Consider the following 20,529-nt stretch of genomic DNA (forward strand, 5'->3'; position numbering starts at 1 on the left):
AAGGAAAAAAAAAAAAAAAAGACTGCTTTTACTCTTCTTCATTTCGGTTGGTGGTGGTCATGATAAAGGATTTAGTCTGTGTTTTAAAGGTTTATTTTCTTTTTCTTTTTTATTTTATTTTATTTGTTTCTCTATTAAAGTGTTTTTATTGAAACTTCTCGAGTTTGGTTGTTTTTGTTCGTTTTTTAATCTTCTGCAGCTTAAATCAGATGTCACCTGCTGGAACTCTTTCCATACAAAGTGATCCCAGTCAAGCTTTCAAAGGCTTAAGATTTTATTTTCTTTATAAAGTTGCATTATATATCAAACGCATATCATCTACTACACTCTGAAACTTGCAAAACAGTGTGCCACAGTCAAAAAGGTAAAAACAAGGATTATTGCATTTAAAATCTGATTACTGTACTTTTTAGCATTCGATAAAGCTTTTCAGTAACAAGTGTGGGCGGTTAATATTTATGTCCCAACTTATTTTGAAGTACTGCATGCATACAGGACTTTGCAAACGTCTTGAGCCATCCCTTGCTTTTTTTATATAAAGGCAGGTAAACATGGAAATAAGTTCAGCAATTTAATTATTCCTCCCACAACTCCTACAGACAAATAGACAAGTTTTCTTGTTCGTTATCCGGACTTTTTAATTGCTCCAAAACTCTGGACGATGGCTGCCTTTTGCTCTGTTTTCTGTCAAGATCGTCCCACAATGCTTCAGTAATGTTGAGTTCCAGGCTGTGAAACGGATTCGTCACTCATAAGGGAGGATGGCTGAACACTTGTGCACATTATTTAATTTCCTAGCTTTGAGGGATAAAAGAGACTTAAATATTTGAAACAATTTTTGTGAAAAACACTGCAGTTATGTTTAGATGCAGTCCTGACACAACAGTGTACTGTGATTACTCACTACTCGCTATATATTAAAAAAAAAGTAACTATAGTAAATATATTTAAATTCAAGGGAAATGCAAAACATGACTTTCAGTGTCTTACAATGTCCACTGCTCAAACCTTGGATTGTTTTCAAGGCGTTGTTGACAGGATGCAAAAGTAAAAAGTTTTCTTTGTCAAAATGAAGCAGAACAACTTTGATTTAAAACATTTCCAAGCATTGTCATTGCAGGTTTTCTTTTCTCTTTTTTTTCTTTCTTTTATTTGAGAATAAATCCCAAACCCTTGGTTAATACAGTTCCAATCAAAACTTGAATTTCTATATATATCCAGATTATATATCATATTTGTTCAAAACTGCAAATGAAAGTCACATAACTACAAATGTTCTGCCAACTCTATTCTCCACATAAAGCCTCACAGCAGACAGATTACTCATGATTTTATTGCATGATGATACTTTAAATAAAATAACTGGTATGGGTTAAAAAAAAAAAATTAGATTGCATAAATAAATTCTTGTTTTAATTTACATACCTTGATGTCACATCAAGATAAATATTTCTTTCCTTTATATATTTTAATTTAATTCTTTCTTTTTTTGGAGGCAAATAAGAAGTAGTGAAATGCCTTGTAAGTGCACCTGCTAGACCTGAACTTTTTCCAACAGGACTGGTGCTGCAGTTGCTGTGTTGGGTGTTTAGCATTCAGCCTCTACCCCCCCTGCACACACACAAACCTGCTCAGAGCAGCTGCTTCGCTCCGAAATCTTTCCGTTACACTGCTTCGTTGGTGTAAATGCAACCTTCTGTTTCTGTATAGGTTCTTAATAAATTTTAGACATGCGCATATTTAGATGCACATATATGTATATAGATAAACTGAAATGAATTAGGCAATCAGTTCCTTGACTGATGCGACAATCTGGAAGAAGATTAGTTATGTACAAGATATCAAACATAATGCAGTATATAAAATCAAGTTTTTCTAAATGTGAAGCTGTAGTTTTTTTTTTTTTACTCTACAAGTGTTTATGTCTGTTAAAGCCAACATCATAATGGTACCTGGAGCAGTAAGCCTGTATAGGCACATTGAAGATGGTATTACTGCTTGAAGTTTTTACTGAATTTACTGGCATTAAAGGGTTAGCTGTGCATAAAAAGAGAAGCATAATGAATGTGCTGTCATGCAAATGCCAGCTGGCGACTTCTGCACTTGTTGACAAGCACAGATTTTAAGCAAAAAGTTGGATTAAATCTGTGACTGAAACCTTGTAGTGGTGAGTAACAGATCAGGCAGATAAACGCAACCCCTATAAAAACTATAAAACACCAGTACAGGTTCCCTTCTGTTACCTTATTTTCTGATGACAAACTTTTTTTTTTTTTTTTTTTACACAAAACTGACACATGTAGTTTAAACAAAAGATATATTTTGTCCATCCGCTGATCACTCAACTTGCTCCTGCTCTGCATCCATGCAAGTCTCCCATGGATTCCTCGGCATCTGGGGCATGGAGAGGAGGAGGAGTGCAATGCCCGAGAGGAAAAGAAGGACAAAGGCGGAACACGCGCAAGCGAAAGACCAGGCGTAGTAGTATTCCATCCAAATTGTTTCTTCACTCTCAATCATCCTTTTGACCGACTGACGCATCACCTCCACTGAGATGAAAGAGCACAAACCTGAGAAAAAAAAAAAATATATATATATATATATATATATGATGATAACATCTGTGGTGCACTGAAGGTTACCATGGTGACCCAACACCATAAATAAAAGCAAACACATTTCAAATTGTTAAAAACTGCAAGGGAGTAGGCATTTTGTTGTTGAACTAAACCCACCTGCAAATGCAAAAAACATGCCAGCTGGTTTAAGGAGATAATCTCTTCCTTTGCCTTTCCCAGTACAGGATCCAATCAGACACAAAGACCCGAGAATCATGAAGGCCAGGCTGAAGATGGAGATGGCTGCAGCAGAGATGTTATACTCTGGAAAGGGAAAAAAAAGTATTTAAACCCCATTGAAATAAAGAAAAATCCTTCATCCTTCAGATGATTTCATATTAACTACATGACATTTACTGTTGGTAGCAGATAAATCTGGTTTATGTGGCACAGAAGATGGAGGCTGCTTTATTTTGGCTTCATTAGCAACACTTGAGAAGATCCTGCCATTGTTTTTTTTTAAGCCTTTTCATGAGATTTGCAAATGGCAAGACAAAATATAAACTAGCAACAAGTTGCAAAGGTAGTAAGTTTGGTATTTCCATACATGTTAGGAAGAAACTGCTTTGGTTTTGTGTTTACAGATAGCGTCTATTTAACTGGAACAGCAGATGGCTTGTTTTCTGAGCAGAGAGGTGGATAGCATCCGAGGTCTTTGATCTCCTGCCTCTTTGCCTGTGAACCATACCCACGGGAAAGCCGATCCTTTGGGGGTCAGAGCCTTCATCTTGTGCTGGCAGGAGAGGAACTGCTCCCTGAGCACCCTGGTCTCTGATATTTTGCAAGTCTGTGAAGCTAACTCAAGCTGAAACATCTCTGACTCGCAACACCATAGAGGTTTGCGAATTTCATGAACACAAGACATACTTTGCTGTACAGCCGAAAGGTTCCTCACATCTGAGAAAAAACATTTAAGACACATGCAGTGAAATTCACCGGTTTCCCTGAGCATGGGAGGCTTTTTCAAGCCAAAACATGGTTTTAAACTTCGGTCATACTGCTGCAGTAACTGTGTGTTCTTAATTATAAATGCAGTTATCATTCTGACTTTGTATGACGTTGCTATTCTACATATTGCTTTGTATATTTCTCTTCATTCATTTACACAGATGTGTTTCATTCTGTCTCAACCAGGATGGATAGAAGTGCTACTGCTGGGTATTTGCATTTATCATGATGCTCTGCTGGCTTCAGATTTGGCTTAGCTTCTCAACAATTAAACTCAGTCATTCTTCCTTGTTCTACACTTCAGTTCCTTCTCTGTCTAATGTGAAACTCTGTCCTCACTTTGTGTATCAATAAATGAGAATTTTACATTTTTGCTGATCTGTACTTATTATTTTTCTGAACACAGAGTCACCAAAAAATGTGAGCATAAAAAGATGGAGAAACTATAACTGAATATATAAGTTTTTAGGTGGTGTTAATGACCTGATACATGGTGCCCGGTGGCTTAAACACAAGTTTAGACTTGTAGTCTCATGATCAATAAAGTTAGTTCAGGAAATGCCTATTTCTCAGTTGCTGTGTTCACATTTGTCCTTCCATGATCATTTCCAGAAAGGAAATGTAGCTCTCCTTTAAAGTAAAAACTTTTTAATGTTTCAAGTGTTTTATGTTCCTAGTTACATGTATGATCAACCAGATTTAAGAAGATGGATTAGACTTACACAACACTTTTCAACTCATTGATTCCAATATTTAATCAATCCAAATTCACACTTGATGGTGGTGAACTAAATGTGTATCCATAGCAACCCAGCCTGATGTGGCATAACCACGAACACTCATACACCAGCGACTCAAGCACTGGAGGCAAGGAGGATGAAAGGCTCCACAACAGACTGATGTGCATCAGAGTTAAAGCGGGATTTGAACTGCCGCCCTTATGCTCATTGGACAGCCCGCTATGCCACCTGATCCACTGCTGCCAAAAACAAAACAAAGTCGTACTTAAAAGCAAAACTGGAGAAGGAGAGGTAGAGGTTTACTCAAAAGCATGATGAGCAGTCTAAGTTTGTTATTTATCATTAAGTTTATTATGCTATATATTAGTTTATGATACATGTCAGATATATTTGTAATTCATTCATTTATGATCATTATTATGAGCAGAATTGGCTCCAGATTTTTAAAACTGATTTTCCTTTTTCTCAAGAGACTAAAATAGTTTTCCTAACTTTGAGTGATCAGTCCACAAGCCAACTCCCCTCAGACTCGGGGGAATAGTGGAGGTTTCCACTTTAATTTCTGCAAGAACTCTTCTATTCTTCTCAAGAACTGTATCCTACCTCAGAGGTCAGCAGACAATGTTTTGAACCTCATAGTTGAATTTTCTCTGCCTACACAACATCAACTGTCGTTTAATATCCGGTGAAATGAACTCCACACGGGTGGACTTCAGTCACGGAGTTCCACCAACAGAGGAATTCACCAGGAACCACGAATAGAATATTTTTCAATTATTTTTTCACAATAATTTGACAAAAACACCCTCAACTGATGATGTCTGTCCTTTATCCTTGATGAAAAATGTTTGTTGATCAGCAAGAAAGGTGAAAGTAGAAAAACAAACAAAACAAACCTTTTTTTTTTTAGATGTTAAGCTTCACATGTTTCATTTATTTGTATTGACGGCCATCTTTTAGCAGTTTAAACTCAACACAATGTATGATCTGTGTTAACACCTCTGCTGACTGCTGTTAGGTGTTGTGCACCACCATCATCGGAAATCCAAACTGTTCTTCTGCTATCAGGAAACCGATGAGTCTCTTGAGGGCTAGCTGTGAGCAAAAGGATGTTGCGTGTTTATGTTGCATTAACATCTAGGATTTTAAGTTTCTGGAGGTGTGTGTGACTTCACACGCTAGCCTGTTCATATTCACACCCCAATAATTGGGTGTGACAGTGCTCCGCATGTGCTTGACCCCCAACACACAGGCTCAGTGGGGCTGACAGGGTCACTGGAGTGAAGAGAAGGAATGGAAGGTGAAGGGAAATAAAGCTTGAACAAACATGCAGCCACTGAAATGTTGACTGTACGAACTGTACCTTTTTTTGGGTTTATTTTATGGTGCAATTGGTGAAAAACTGTCAGGTTTCTGTCAGTACACACACACTGTGATTCTGCTCATTTAGTGGGTGAAATATGACCTGTGTATACCAGCTGATCGGTGATGGTAAAAAGTGGAGATAAATCCGGGGATTTTATTGCTTGGTACATTACATGTCTTGTGACAGTTTTGACACCAGCAGCAGGCAGCTGTGCAGCGAAAGGAAACATAAGTAAGATGTTGTACCTGCGCAGCCGCAGCTGGAAAGGTCACAGGAAGCTGTGAAACAACTGGTTTCACTTGTTTAATGTTCTAATTCAAACATAGATGAAAATTATGTCTAAGTTGACTCATTTTTCCCCTAGTTTTCAGCAGGTTTCAATGAAAAATATTCATATGAAACAAATTAAGAAAACTTACCTTTTTGTGTTTTATATTCAAATATCTCGGCATCCTGTCCTGGAGTGAAGTGTCCAAAGTAAGTGCAGTTTTCGTCTGTAAAAAGAAATAAAACAAACTTCAGTTCATAGTTCTTCCCCACTTGGTGATACAAAAATAAAGAGGCTGAACCTGCAAGAGTCTTTGTGGAAAAACGTCTGTAAAAATATCTACATAATTTGAATCAGTAAGTACTGTTAGCCGTCTACTGCTTTCCTTTGCCAGAGTGCTGCATTCATATAAATATAAAAACATAGTGTGTTACATGAAAGGAGGAAAAAGGAAGAAAACCAAAACTAAGAACAAGAAAACTAAATGAAATTCTCATCAGTGCTATGTGTCACAATGACGTATGGAAGAGCAGAAGAAGTGAAATATAATCATGTGTTTTTTATTAGCTCTGTTTTTGTGTGAATCGTTTCTATCTAAAAGCTTTGCAGAGCATCTCTTAGAGTTGAGGTCAAAGCGTAACCTCTGGCTGTAGATGGGATGTTTTTACAGTTTGTAGCAGCCACTGGTTTTTCTTTAGACCATCTGAAGAATAGTGAGGTAGATTGCAAGTGGGGGTTTGTATGAAACATTTTTTTTATCAATCCTGGAGGGGAATTCTAAAGGTTGCAACTTTGCACAATATAATCTGCACATCAATAAATCCTACAGATTGTTTGTTGTATTTGAGGAGTGTGTACAACATTTGCAGTTTGGTAAATTTGGCACCACTGCATGAAAATGACTCAATAGAAAATATCAGCATGGATTCAGCAGCCAGTCATTGTCTTCTCTCACCTTGTGAAGTTAATTCCCCCATCATTACAAAGAGTGGGAGGATCTGCAGGGCTGAAGTGGAGTCAGTCAAACTATTTAACTAAACCCAGTTAAGCAAACAAATGTCCAAAAGTTTTTTGACAGGGTCTAACTGTCATACCAACCATAATGAACTATAAAACCCAGTTTCATTTGAGTGGCTTGGTTTGGGTGACGTTCGCTATTTTGTCTGTTTCCATTATAAAACTGAACCAAATCGCATTCTTTCTGGGCCTCCTTCTGTAGGTCTGTAGAAAAAAATCACTTCCCACGACAAAATTAAGCATGAAACAAACAAAACAGAGACGTTCAGTCTGTGGTTCTGTCCACGATAAAACGAAAAGGATGCCTGCAAACATGGTCGGCTCTGGAACTACAAACTTTCCAAGGTTGACTTTTTCCCCCTCCACTGTTGTTTGTAGCATCGCATTTGTTGTCACAGCACTCGTATGATGCCATGCTGGGTATTTGGTCTAAGGCTCGCATGCATAGTGGTGGTCTGACTTGCAGTGGGAACGCTCACCTGAACTGGTTGGACCGTTCTAAAACTTCTGAACCGTATCTGACCAAACTGAACCGCTCAGTAAGTGGACTGAAGGTGTTAACAAGAAATTTCTCACTTTCAGGCTTTCAAATGAGCTTGTGAGCTTTAGAGAGAAACTTTTATTTTAAACTTTATTTTATTTTTGTTTGTTATTGTAAAAAAAAAAAAAAAAAGGGTTTGCCAGTATAATCGGAATTTATTTATTTATTATTTAAATATATATATATATATATATATATATATATATATATATATATATATATATATATATATATATATATATATATATATATATATATATATATATATATATATATATACATACATACATACATACATATATATATATATATATATATATATATATATATATATATATATATATATATTTACTTAGCTAATAACTAATTTAACCTGTAATTTTGGGCAGCATAAAAAATCAATAGTAGGCAAAAGTGCTGTTGGTTATGTGTGCATTTAGTGAAGAATCTCTGCATATGGTTCTTTATTTAAGTTTATGATTAACGTTTAGCTACAACTTTTGTTAAACCCTTGAAAACAGCAGTATAAAAGCAACTTTCACAAGTGGTGTAAATAAATGCTGCATGCTGTTATTTTATCCATTTTAGATGTAAGATCCTTTCATCTATTTGGAAAGCTTACCATAAATACTCCTTCTGGTCTCATTTGATAAGTCACATGAACACTTTAAAGCCTTAACTAAATAGCAATCAAGGCATTGAAAAGAAATAAACATAAACAAGAAGCTATTTGGAAATTATTGAGACATCATAGCCACAACCCAGTCACCGCTAATGAAACTCTCCTGCTCTGCTACTGGAAGATATCACTGTGTGATGATGATTTTACCAGAGTGCAACATGTCTCTATGTCAGCTTCTTATTTCATGCTTGTATTTGTACACAACGCTTGCAGCTCTAAATTTTCCCAACCGCAATTTTCTGTTCTGTTTTTCAGCCCACGAAGAAAGATGAAATTGTTCTCTATATGTGCCTGTTTTATTCCAGAAGAAGATTTTTGAGCTGCTTGAACGTTTCACACACAGCACTTTCTAAAGGTCATATATTATCCGTTGCAGTTCAACCACGTTTCTGCGGCTGACTAATCAAATACTCATCAAAGCTCCTTCACTTTACAACAAGATTATCAACACCCATGTTGCTCTTTCCTCTAACTCTTAATCAATGTTTTTTTTTTTATGTTTGTCTCTCTGTAAGGAAAGCTTATTAGAAGTTTCCAAGGCTGAGCTCTTTCTCAGCACAGCCTTGGAACTTCTTCCCACTCCTGAAGTCTTGCCTCACATCCTTTCACACCATCCTCTGAACTCTAGCAGCTGTGGAGCACCTTGCAAACACGGTGCTTTTCTTGCACTCTTCACACTCTCTAAGATCCAACATCCATTTATCCTCTAAAAGCGTCTTTAAGCTGACAGCTTCTGGAAAACACGACCACTAAAATGATTATGGGACAGGACCTCCTTCTGCTTTGGATGGTTTGACTCTCAAAGTAAACATGGTCACAGCATCCATTACAGTCATTTCTCTCCTGCAGGCCAGGTGTTAAAGCTTTAGGGTTCCATTCAATAAAGCCAAGCTGCTTTATTTATTAACTCAGCGTGTTTTTTTTGCTCGAGGAAACACTCTTTGATGCTGCACCGAGGCTATGAATGATTAAACTAAATTCAGAGACAGGCTTGGTTAATTGTCAAATCTCAGTGACGTGTAACTTAACTTTTCACGCGATTGATTTTGAATGTTGAAAATAAACCCAGTGAAACCCAGTTAAGGCTAAGTGATAAAAGGCTGGCTCACACCTAACACGTACAACACGTACACATACAATATAAATCTCTGAAAGCCAGAGATTGTTTTGGCATTAAAAAAAGATAACACAACGGCTTGGATTATCCTGTATGCTGAAATATTGAAAGATTGAAAGCATTAGTCCCAAGCCAAGTCAAATGTGTACCACTGGTGATGTTGTCTCCACTCACACACATCTCTAAGCTCTTACCAGACTCTTACATGAAACTGTTATGAATGGTTTCATATTAAAGAAAAAACTTTTTGTGCTGGGTTGATTTTCATATTTATTCAGGGAACCATTAAAATGAGCCAAAAGAGCTGTCAGGCACGCCAAACAATGAAGTAACTCTGAGTAATTTCATATACTAGGCACAAACAATAGATCCACAAATCTTATTTATAAAAGCCAAGAAAACACTGCAATATTTACAAAAACATCCCTTTGAAATAATAAGCTTTTGGTGCTGTTTGCTATATTCTGTGGGCCTACATTAAAAAAAAAAAAGAAAAAGAAAAAGTATTTTTTTTATGAATGAGGACAGGGACTGGACATAAAAGAGAAAGAGAAAACACAGGGGTTGTTACTAAGCAACAAGCCCTGCTGTTTTCACTGTAGATAGGTACATGTGAGTTTGCGATAAAGGCTTTTCAACTAGTTGTACCTTGGAGTGAAACCTCCCATTTAAATCAGATGCAGCTTTGAAATCCACTCCTTTTTTCAAAACTCTGGAATTTTTTCCGTTTCTGCCTATTTGAATCGACCCTGGTCCTTTTTATCCTGTTGCTGATGATTATTATTTACAGTTTTTCTGTCTTTTCTTTTTAACACAAGAAACACATTCTCTTTTCCAGGATTTCCTTTATTTCTGTTGGATCAAAAACCTTAGCAGATCAAGAATTTCTCATTTCATTTAATCCAACATTTGTTGGCTATCTATGTTTCAATGGAGCATCTCACTACTTATGTCTCCTTCTGGCAAATGATTCGATCAGCATCAAGATGTTGCACTCCTTTGTGTTTTTCAACATAAAATCTGAAGACAAACTTGGGGTTAAAATTTCTATAAGCTTGTTATAAGTGTGTAGGTCACTGGCAACCAGACACATGCACATGTACACTTGTGTTATACTACTTGTTTGGCTATGCACTATTGGCTGTGCTCGCAAGTAATGCAACCCCTCCCTTGTGCTAAACAGGGCGTTCTGTCAACTTTCCAACATCAGGTAAGAACAGTGGATTAGCAGCATCTCTGCACTTTGTCATATCACAGCAATGTCTTTAAAGCTTTGATGTCAGTTAAGCTCTGTCTACAGCACGAGCAATGTTTGGCCCGGACCTCTGAGCCCAATTTCCTCTTCTGGGCTACCATAACTGCAGTTAATTAATATAGAGTTTTGCAAAGTATTTTGATGATAAAGGTTAAAAAGTTCAGCAAAAATACATACATTTAGTACATGTATTAATCTCTTTTACTTTTGGGGCAAAGCATTTGGTATGAAAGATATTAAGTGTGGTGAGAGCCTGTGCCATGTGTGCACTGACTTTATCGTTTTAGCTCTATAAATGCAAACACACTCACTGTAGATAAATTTAAAGCTTTACCATTTGTATACACATCTGTGTAAGTGTTACAAACATCACTGGCACTTTGTCCCCATAAAAGACACCCACCCCCTCAGTTGGTATGGTGCTCGAGTACTAATAAGGGCCAAATACCAGTGATTCCACTTCTTTTTTGGACTATGCATCCCATCCCCAGAGAACTTGTAGTAATGTGAGTGGCCGTGCAGGATGCATGGAGATGTGAAGCTGCTGGAAGGTCCAGAGGGAACCGTTTGTTGGGAGTGCAGACTGTGGAGTTATGTCTGACTGTGTCAGGTGTCGCTGTCACTCAGAGAGGTGCGGGGCTTGTGTGTGAACACTTGACCCTCATGTCTTCCACCCAGCACAGCTGAGTATTTACGTGGGCTATTTTTGTAATCACACCAGTGCTTGCTGAGCACGATATTCAAAAAAAGAAAAAGAAAAAAAAAAAAGAAGAAAAATAACTCTTTAATTGGAACGATGATCGAAATTGCCAAAAGGAAAAAAGCTAATTGTTTTTAATTCCGTCGAACACTAAATGTGTGACTGAATGAAGAGCTTTGTAGCCTGATTGTTTATCTGGTGTTGCGTATGGACAGTCCGCAGCAGTTCTGAATGTCAGTTTCAAAAGTCGTCCATACGTTACATCAAATTATGGCAGCCCTTTACACATCTGCACTTTGTCAACAGTTTACCTCAACAATGAGCAAGCCCGTTCTTTCCAGTGGCTTGTCTTACAGCGAGGAGGATCTCCTCGCGCAATGTTTGAGCCCTGCTTTGGATCAGACTTTGACATGTCTCTGCAGACACGTGGCAATGATAAACAATAATTTTCCTTTCCAAATACAGCTATTGGACCTGGGAAACCCCCTGGAGATTGGTGGAACATTTCCTAGGCTTACTTATACCTTAAATCAAAGCTGCTATGGTGGCCATGCCAAGTTTTATGACATGGAAGCTACTGTCAAAGGCAAGGGAGAAATATCAGTCTTACCACACTCAGTTTGTATATAATTATGTGACAGATCCTACCTTTTACGATGTATGCATGAATGCATTCAAAGGAGAATATTAGGTGAAAGCCTTCTTTATCTGAGACATTTATCACTTGTCGTTGCAGACTAAAGAATTCCTGTCTGGGTGGGTCAAACTGACAGAATAATCAGCACATGCTTGCACCAGTGAGCCACCACCTGGCATTTCATCTGCTCCTGGCATAGCTCTGCAGTACAGACATCCCTCACCATCAGTCAAGACAGTTTTCCTTTGTAAGTACTGTTTGAGATTTGGGGAAATGTCTCTAAAGATTGAGATACAGGCAATACAATTGTCTGACATGCCAACTAATAATCTCAACGTGCGAGCAAGAAGCCTTCATAATGAAGATGAATGACTCCTACCATAAACTTCTGTTGTGTGAGTTAATGTTGATGGCAACAGCTCAAGACGATTTTGATGTGTTTTAGCCAGTTAAAGTTGGCGTTTTAGAAGAGCAGCTGTAGGAGAAGCTGATATCATCTGATGTTTATTTTGAGATGTCCAGAGTAGGAGGAAATCCTTGTTAAAGCAACAGAACACACATGACCTATAAACTGTGGTGGTGAAAGTATTCAGATCAGCCACTTAAGTAAAATTATTTATAATAGAGAACACTTGTTCTACAGAAACAGAATATAAAAAGCATTGCTGTCATCGGTATAATTATTTCTGATGAATTTTTCTGATGCCATTATTTTATTTCATTTTAAGCTTAGTTTTTATTATATATTGTAAATCTATTTCTGATGTAAGCAGGAAATACATTTATTCATGGGGTTACTCTTCAGGTATGTTGAAAGGTATGCTGTTTTTAATTTACAGCTACAAAGCAAGACATTTAACTGTGAACTGAGAAGATCTGTAATTATTACTTAAAAAGTACAATAGAAACAAAACAGACAATATTAGAGACAAAACAAAGCAAACAATTCCTTTTATAACTCCTGAATTGCATTGAAAAGCATGAGATTATTTATATTTATTCTTTAAAGAAATTACGCAAAACAGTTGGACCATTAACATTTTAAACAAAATGGCTGGAAAGTCTCCTGAAGCACAGGACTGTTGGTAGTGCTGTTCATGTAATGAATGTAAAAGCAAGTCAGGGACAACTGCTTACAGCTGTTGTGTGATTCAAAGTCTTATACATACATATATATATATATATATATATATATATATATATATATATTGGCTCTTAAAGCCTTTAAAACCCTTTTTCCACTGTTTGCATATGCAAAGCAGATGCAACATATTGAAATTAAAATACTCCTTTTGGTGACACGGGAAGCTGGTACTTGCAAAGGTACCTTAAATGTTGTGTAAACTCCTAAATTGGACTGCATTTGCTGTTTTTAAACCTGATACCAGACTTTCTTATGCGATAGAGAACTAAAATGATTTTGGAATATGTATAAATCCATTTTTAATCTCTGTTGTTTTTCAGTCTTAATCTGGAATAAACCAAACTTTGTTGCAATAAAGATTATAAAACTACCTCTAATGAAAAAAATACTACTACTAATAATGCCAAATGTACATTTTGGCTAGCATTTGACAGTGAAACTCTTTTAAGCATACTGTTCTTGTAAACTCCTAGTGATTCCTGTTGAATGACAAGAGTACAGAAAATAAGTAACAGAAACAGAAATAAAAATGCCCACAGGCCACTTTTCTTAGACTATTTCTGTGTTTGATCATCTCATAAACTTGATCCCATTTTCCAAAATGTTTTGGGGTCTTTCTTTGCTCCAATCCCAGCTCTTCACCGTTATTTGATTCTGTTCAGCAGAGTTTGCTTAATCCTGCTGATAAAACACACCAGCAAACTGTAATAATCACATTACCTCCACAGTATCTTCCACGCCTGATTTCAAAACATATGAAAGGGTTGAATATAAAAATATAAGTATGCTTGATGTAAATAACAGCGTAAAATAATCAAAATCTTTGAAACTACGAATTTGCTGATATAATTAAAGATCTGACTATTGATGGCCGTCAAATTTTGGACCAATGAATGAAGAGCCAATGTGTCAGAAGAGTAAACGATAACTTGATGACTAAGTGGGTGTGTCTCATGTATGGCCTATGTCTATATTACTCTCCCACCTTCTTGGGACCAGATTCTGATCAAACAGGTCTTATATGATGTAATAATAAACAAATATTATAGAAAACCAAAAACATGTGAGCTGACTCTGAATATTTACGGCCATAAGACAGTTTAGAAAATCCCACCACATGTCCTGAGATCCTGCACCAGAATCTCTAACTAGCTTCATACTTAACCAGCAATGGTCGTGTTTCAAGAAGCTCATTTCATAATATGCTTATGTCTCAGGAATGATAAATATTTCATGTAAAATTTACAGCCACTGTGATGAAGACTGAAACATTTCTTAGCTTTTAATTGCTTTTTAAAGACAGCAAGAACAGGTTTTAGAGTTTAACTTACCACCAGGCAGGCTAATTGGTCCACAGCCATGCCCCTCCACGTAGTTGTCCGTAGTGATTGTGATGTACTTCTTGCACAGCCTCCACAGGCCAAAGTGGGCAGCCTCGCAGGTTTGGTTGAGCTTCTCCACCCGTGGGCTCAGCACTGCCCAGTGATCCGTTACCACCGCCGTGAACATGCAAGCCATACCCACCAGCAACACGAAGATGGCAATCTTTATCTTGGTACGCTTGTGCATCTTTCAAAGCGGCCTGATTCTTGTTCAGTGAATATTCTTATCCTGATGACATAAAACAAAACCTGTAACACTGGAGGTTCTGCAGTGTGGACACACTGGTCCCTTTCCCAGGGGCTTCTTTACTCGGTGGCTGTGGCAAGTCTTCCAGAAAGCTTTCTCCTTTTCTCTCTCCACCCAAGACTAGTCTTCTCTCACCCTGTAGCAAATCTGTGCTTCTGGTTCGAGAGGAAGGGTGCCAGACTGCTCTGTCCTACTTTTAAGTCCCTGTTTCCCCACACACTATGAGCTGCTGCACTTTGGAGGGGCTGCAAGCTCAGATAGTCAGCTGTTGAGGTAGATCAGGGAAGTTGACGACCAGACAGTCTACCATGGTGGGTAATGGGTGTGTTTCTTGGGGTGTTGTATGCTATAAATGTGACTGGTGAGTCAAGTTGTCAGGCTTCTTGCTTATCCGGTTACAGCACCAGTGTATGGAGATTCATAACATGCCATATGAAGCGCACCAACATAAACACTTTTACCTCCTCTGCAACACATGCAAACTTTCTATTAGTTATTTTAGCCACGTGAGAATAGCTTCCACAGCTTCTAGTTTCCATTTATGCACACCGTCTCTCTACTCAACTCTGCATTTGTGTGGATTTGACTCTATAAACTATTTAGAAGAAGAAAGTGGATATGTTTATATTGAGTAGCAGCAAAGTTTCAGCAGCCAACAGGCGAGTTTCCTTGATGGAGGTAAACTACTTGTTGTCATTTCTGTCAGAAAATACCACTTAAGGTCACATTTAGAGGGTAGTTCATAATAAAATAAAAGTTTCTTCATTGTTTCAACAATATTAACTTATCTCAAACATGAAGAAATGGATGGAGGCGTTTCACAAAACCATGACACACTGACATTGATTATTGATTGATTCTTCTTCTTATTAGTATTATTATTATTATATAATCCCTGCATACAGATATGTTCCAAGGTATCATTCATGTCTTAAAACAAAGTATAAGCACACACTCTGCTCCTACACAATTTACTGGTCATGTTAACTTCATAAAGATTACTGTGAAAATGGTTAATTTAGTAGAAGCAAAACAAAACTCTTTAATGCTCCGATTACAGTGTGTGTGTGTGTGTGTGTGTGTCATTAATACATCTCAATCCTTTGAGATGTGGACAACCACCACACATTACACACACACGTAGAAGAAAAGGAAAACATTTTCCACAAAATACAGTATGATCAGAATATGCATTAAGCAGTTATTCTGATTACCTTAATTATAAGAAATAGATGTGGGATAAAACCAGAAAAAAAGAAAACTAAAACAAACCAAACAAAAGTATTCTCATCCCTTTGATAACTCCCCTGCAGTAAAATATGTTGAGGGAGGCTTGTGTTTTTTTCAAGTGGCCCACTTCGAGTCTCTTTGTAAGACATGTGACCCACTTCCCTCTGGCTTGACCAGTGAAAGTCAAAAGGTTGTCACAAAAACAGAGCAAACCAGAACAAAGCTTGACAACCTCAATGTTCTGCTTGATCTCACCTTCTGACATGCTCTCATCAGTGTTTTAGATTTTCCTTTACATCTGCATCGTGTTTAGTTTATTTTACTAAATTCATTTAATCTATTTTATTTGCTGTTTTATCCATTGAGACATAGAAACGTGTAGGCTCCACTTGTTGCAGTTTTACAATGAGCTCTGCATGATGTTGTAAATGAAAGCATCAAGCTTATTAGCAGAAACAGAATTTGGACATGAAGTGATATAAAGTGGAGGTGTTTGGACCTAAAATGACCTAATACTAATTACTTCAAGCATCCATCTGACCTGGCAATGCTGCTTTAAAGCTGGCTGGGTATCTATATCGTAACTGCAGGTTTTTTATCTTTGCTTTAGCCTGCGAATGGGTTCAGTGCTGAAATGTTCAAAAGCAGTTTGATGGATGATGTTTGTTATGCTTCAAGGATTTGGACACCAAGCCGAGCTGAGCTTACACTTTGCTGTATCAAGGTCAACATGTCAGGTTTTGAGACAAAATCCTTATTGTCTTTCTTTTGACTTTAAAAACCATTCTGTTTTTACTATACCATCATATCTACCATATCTGTCAGCATCCAGAAGTCTAAAACATCATCATGAATTTTCTTCAGGGATGTGTAAAATAGATGTATACCATTATGTTTGGTGTGATTATTATTTCACTGCCAACTTATTGACAAGCAGGAAATTATGTGAGCTACATATTTATATATCGCTTCAATATTATTTTGGCTTTAGATGCCTGTATTTGATTAGAATCTTGACAATCTCACTCCTTCCTTCCCCTCTTCTGTATGTCTTTCATTTTGGGGGTGTTGGGTGTGTAAAGTCATGCAATTTGAATACCCAGCAAGACAACTTTATGCTTTGGGCTATTGAGAGTTTTGGTCAGCTAAAATGAATGTTAGGAAATATTGGGAGGTTACCACAACAGCTATGAAACTATTTGGATGGTTTAATCATTTTCTGCTGTTTTTGCAGGTTAATTGTCAGAGAAGTGATTATTCACATCTTTTGCTTTTTGACTTTCACGACATGAGGATTTCTCATTTCTAAGTTTTCATTTTTTAAACTTTTTTTTAACTGCCAGTTTTACTATTTAACTGAGCAATTTTTTACCAACTGAAATGTTTCCCACTCAGCTTTTTTCCCTCGAAGAGATCCCCATAGCGAATCGTCGGCTTCCAACTACAGAGCCAGTGGCGAAGCCCCATTCACACAGTGTGGGCACGATTTACACCGGATGCCCTTCCTGACATAACCCTCTGCATTTATCCAGACTTGGGATCAGCCCTGAAAGAACACTTGTGTCCCTTTCAGGGCTGCAGTGTAGGAGTAGGACTTGAACCGCCAATCTTTGAATCATAAAAACACCGCTCCACCACCTGAGCCACTGCCATCCTCCTCTCTTTTGACTGACTATAATGAATCTTATTAAAAATTTATGGAAATAAACCTGCTTGAGCCATTTATACTACATAGTTTAAGTATGTAATGTCAAAAATTTGTGTTTATTTCCCCATAACTATTTCATGTTTTGAACATTTAACTATCGTTACTATATTATTAACTATTGTCACTCAGCTATTTGTTAAAAAAAAGATTGTTATTGATTCTCAAACATTGAGTATAATTGTATAAAGGAAATGCAAAATGCAAAGCTCAACAATGCTTTTCTCCTCACTGTGAACATTACAGGGTTTACTGCAGAGCGGCGTGATGCTTAGCTCTCTCAGCTTCCTCTACTTTTCTTGTTTCCTGGTTGCATCGTCCTGTGTTAAGTTATTTGTTAATGAACTGAAGGTAGATGTGAGTGTGTGTGTACATGCTTCTTTGTCTTGCTTGTCATTGTATTCATCCTCTGACAAACACGTGAAATGTTCAGTGTCCACATGCTTCACTCCTTGTTTTAGTCACCACTAATATTTCTGTTCAGGAGTTCCATTATGTAGGGGGTGTATGAATGTGAGTTAAATACATACATGTGTGCTGACTGACAACACTTTTTATGTGGTGACTTGGAAGACAGCCTGTACGCTGTAACCTTTCACCATTGTTATGCCTGTGACAACTTGTCATTACTTGACTGATGGCCCTGACAAACAACTTTAAAAAAAAAAAAACCCAGCAACACCTCATCTCAAAGACAATAAATGGTTGACCTTTTGACCCTTTGTGTTACAGAGAGAACCAGGCTGGAGCTGCAAGTGTGAGGCAAACCCTCCAGGGACGCTTCTGGTATTTCAAACATCTTCTGAGGGAATTAAACTCATATGTAGACTAATTGTGTGGACAGAGCCTGGGACAATAAATCTGAATGAGTGAAATCTTACAGGACAAAGTGCAGCATTGTTTGTGGCGAATCAAGACAACTTCTGCGGCTAAAATAAACTAGTATGTGGTCGTCCTTTGGCTGACCTTAAACAGACTTTTTTTGTTCTCTGTTGAAATAACAAAAACATTTAAAGGTTGGTTTTGAGTTTTCCAATCAGAGAAAGTCATATTAAGGCTGTATTGCAGCAATGACTGACTGCTAGTGGGAATGACTTCTTGTATCTCTTTGTGTTGCAGTGGACCTTAAGAAGACATTTACTTCACACACTATTTTTAATGGACCTTCTTTTGGCAAATTTGAAGTAGCTTTGAGTGCTTTCTGTAAGCAATCAACATAGTAAAGTCCAAAGTCCAAAGCTATTTCCATCATGGAAGAAGGAATAGAGGTGGTGGAAGACAACCCGTATCTCATTGTTCACCTGGGCAACAGACTGAGCAGGAATACTGAAGCTGTGTACAAGACGGAACAGAGGAGACAACTGTTGAAGTAACTTAGGTCCCTAAATCTTTGCAGTAAGATGCTTCATATGTTTCTAATCTGCAGCAGGGAGTACACTTCTCTTTGCAGCCATCTGCTGGGGCAACAAAAAAGCTGGTTGTGTACTGAGAACTGCTCTGTAGTTTTTGAAGCTGACTTTAGAAGACTGATGTACAAAATACTCAGCTGGACAACTCTGCATATTGTTTGTACAACAGAGATTTCTTCTGCTATATTAATCAATACATGGAATGGGAAGCCATTTATACCCAATGAAATATCCTTACTTATTTATTATGCATAATAACTATAGGTTCTTTTATGCTTTAATATCATTTTTTGTCTTTTTGTTAGCAGTTTTTAAATAATAGCCACAAACATTATTTTCCCACGTGATTGATAAAGTAGGATTTGATGTAATTATATGTTAAACAAACTCCATCATGAGCTGATGTTTTTCAGTGTCATAGATGATGAGAAGGGTTAAGCTCCAGTTGCTGCTGGCTAAATCCAGTCTTAGCGCAGTGACAGATGTCGTCCTAATGGATGCCTGTAGATCCTGGATCAACAGTATGGCACCAGTATCAACAGGGAGTGAAGAATCAAACTCCTGCTGGGAAAAATGTCAGCCATTTTAAATTTTCAGAAAGCTCTTGTGAGGAGAAAGGAGACTTGTGGAGACAGGATCACTCAGAGGAAATCCCACTTAACATGCTAATTTAAACTGGTATCTTTCCGGCTGTTTGAGACATTGATCTGTAGACTATGTGCTAACAGCAATTGTTTTTCCATGTTTCTAAAAAGATCAAATAGTTTCTTTATTTTTCTCTTTGTAGTACATTAAAATAGTAAATATAATAAATCCAACTGATTGTCAGTCTTTTAAATGTGGATATAGGCCCACACAGTTTATCATATAAGGTGTGAAAGTGTATTTTATGACGACGTAACTGTTGCTGGCTATGGCAGCTTAGATAAGGCACTGTATTATCAGGTTTAACAAATGATGAAACTGTTGTTTCCTCTTTACAAAGAGTCTTCTACAGTGTGATACCAACTCTAACAAGCATTGTGGTTAGTCCTATGGAGAGATGACCCTGCCATTTCCCTTTCAATTACTGGGAGAGATATTTTGCTGGCACGCAGCATGAGGAAGGGGAGCTATATTGTGGATGAAAATATCAGTGTGGGTTCATGGCATTCAAATTCACAAGGCTTTACAGCTCGGGTGATGGGGAAAGAGAAAGGGTGGGGAATCATTACTCAAATTCAGGGCTCGAATAGAAAACATAGCCTTCAAAACAGTTTGGCATAACATGAATTCATCTCACATGCAGAATGGAAATAAATCTATTTTCATTCACGGCATCCTCTTGTAAACCTCAGTGATGTGAATGACAACTAGCTAGGAGAGCAATGAGACCATTTGCTCTTTCATGGGTCAGTATGTATGGAAGCCACCATGACAGTACTTCGCAAACCAGCAACTAAATTAAACCAATTCCAACCTCTGCCAAGAATATCTAACTGGGAAATAAAGCATGAAGCTGACATGGAAACGAGTCAAGCATG

General features: G+C 37.5%; 1 protein-coding gene across 1 annotated transcript; it reads right to left on the reverse strand.

Annotated features, from left to right (window-relative positions):
• Window positions 1–1,121: 1,121 nt before the first annotated feature.
• On the reverse strand, window positions 1,122–14,946 carry LOC306774790 (voltage-dependent calcium channel gamma-1 subunit-like). Its single transcript, XM_079264960.1, has 4 exons — window positions 14,365–14,946; window positions 6,092–6,166; window positions 2,736–2,882; window positions 1,122–2,570 (listed from the first exon to the last, which is right to left on the reverse strand). The coding sequence occupies exons 1-4, from the start codon at window positions 14,600–14,602 to the stop codon at window positions 2,338–2,340; spliced, it is 693 nt and encodes a 230-aa protein (XP_079121086.1). The 5' UTR covers window positions 14,603–14,946; the 3' UTR covers window positions 1,122–2,337.
• Window positions 14,947–20,529: the final 5,583 nt, after the last annotated feature.

This window comes from Telmatherina bonti, assembly GCF_933228915.1.
Source record: "Telmatherina bonti genome assembly, chromosome: 3".
NCBI classification, from domain to species: Eukaryota; Metazoa; Chordata; class Actinopteri; order Atheriniformes; family Telmatherinidae; genus Telmatherina; species Telmatherina bonti.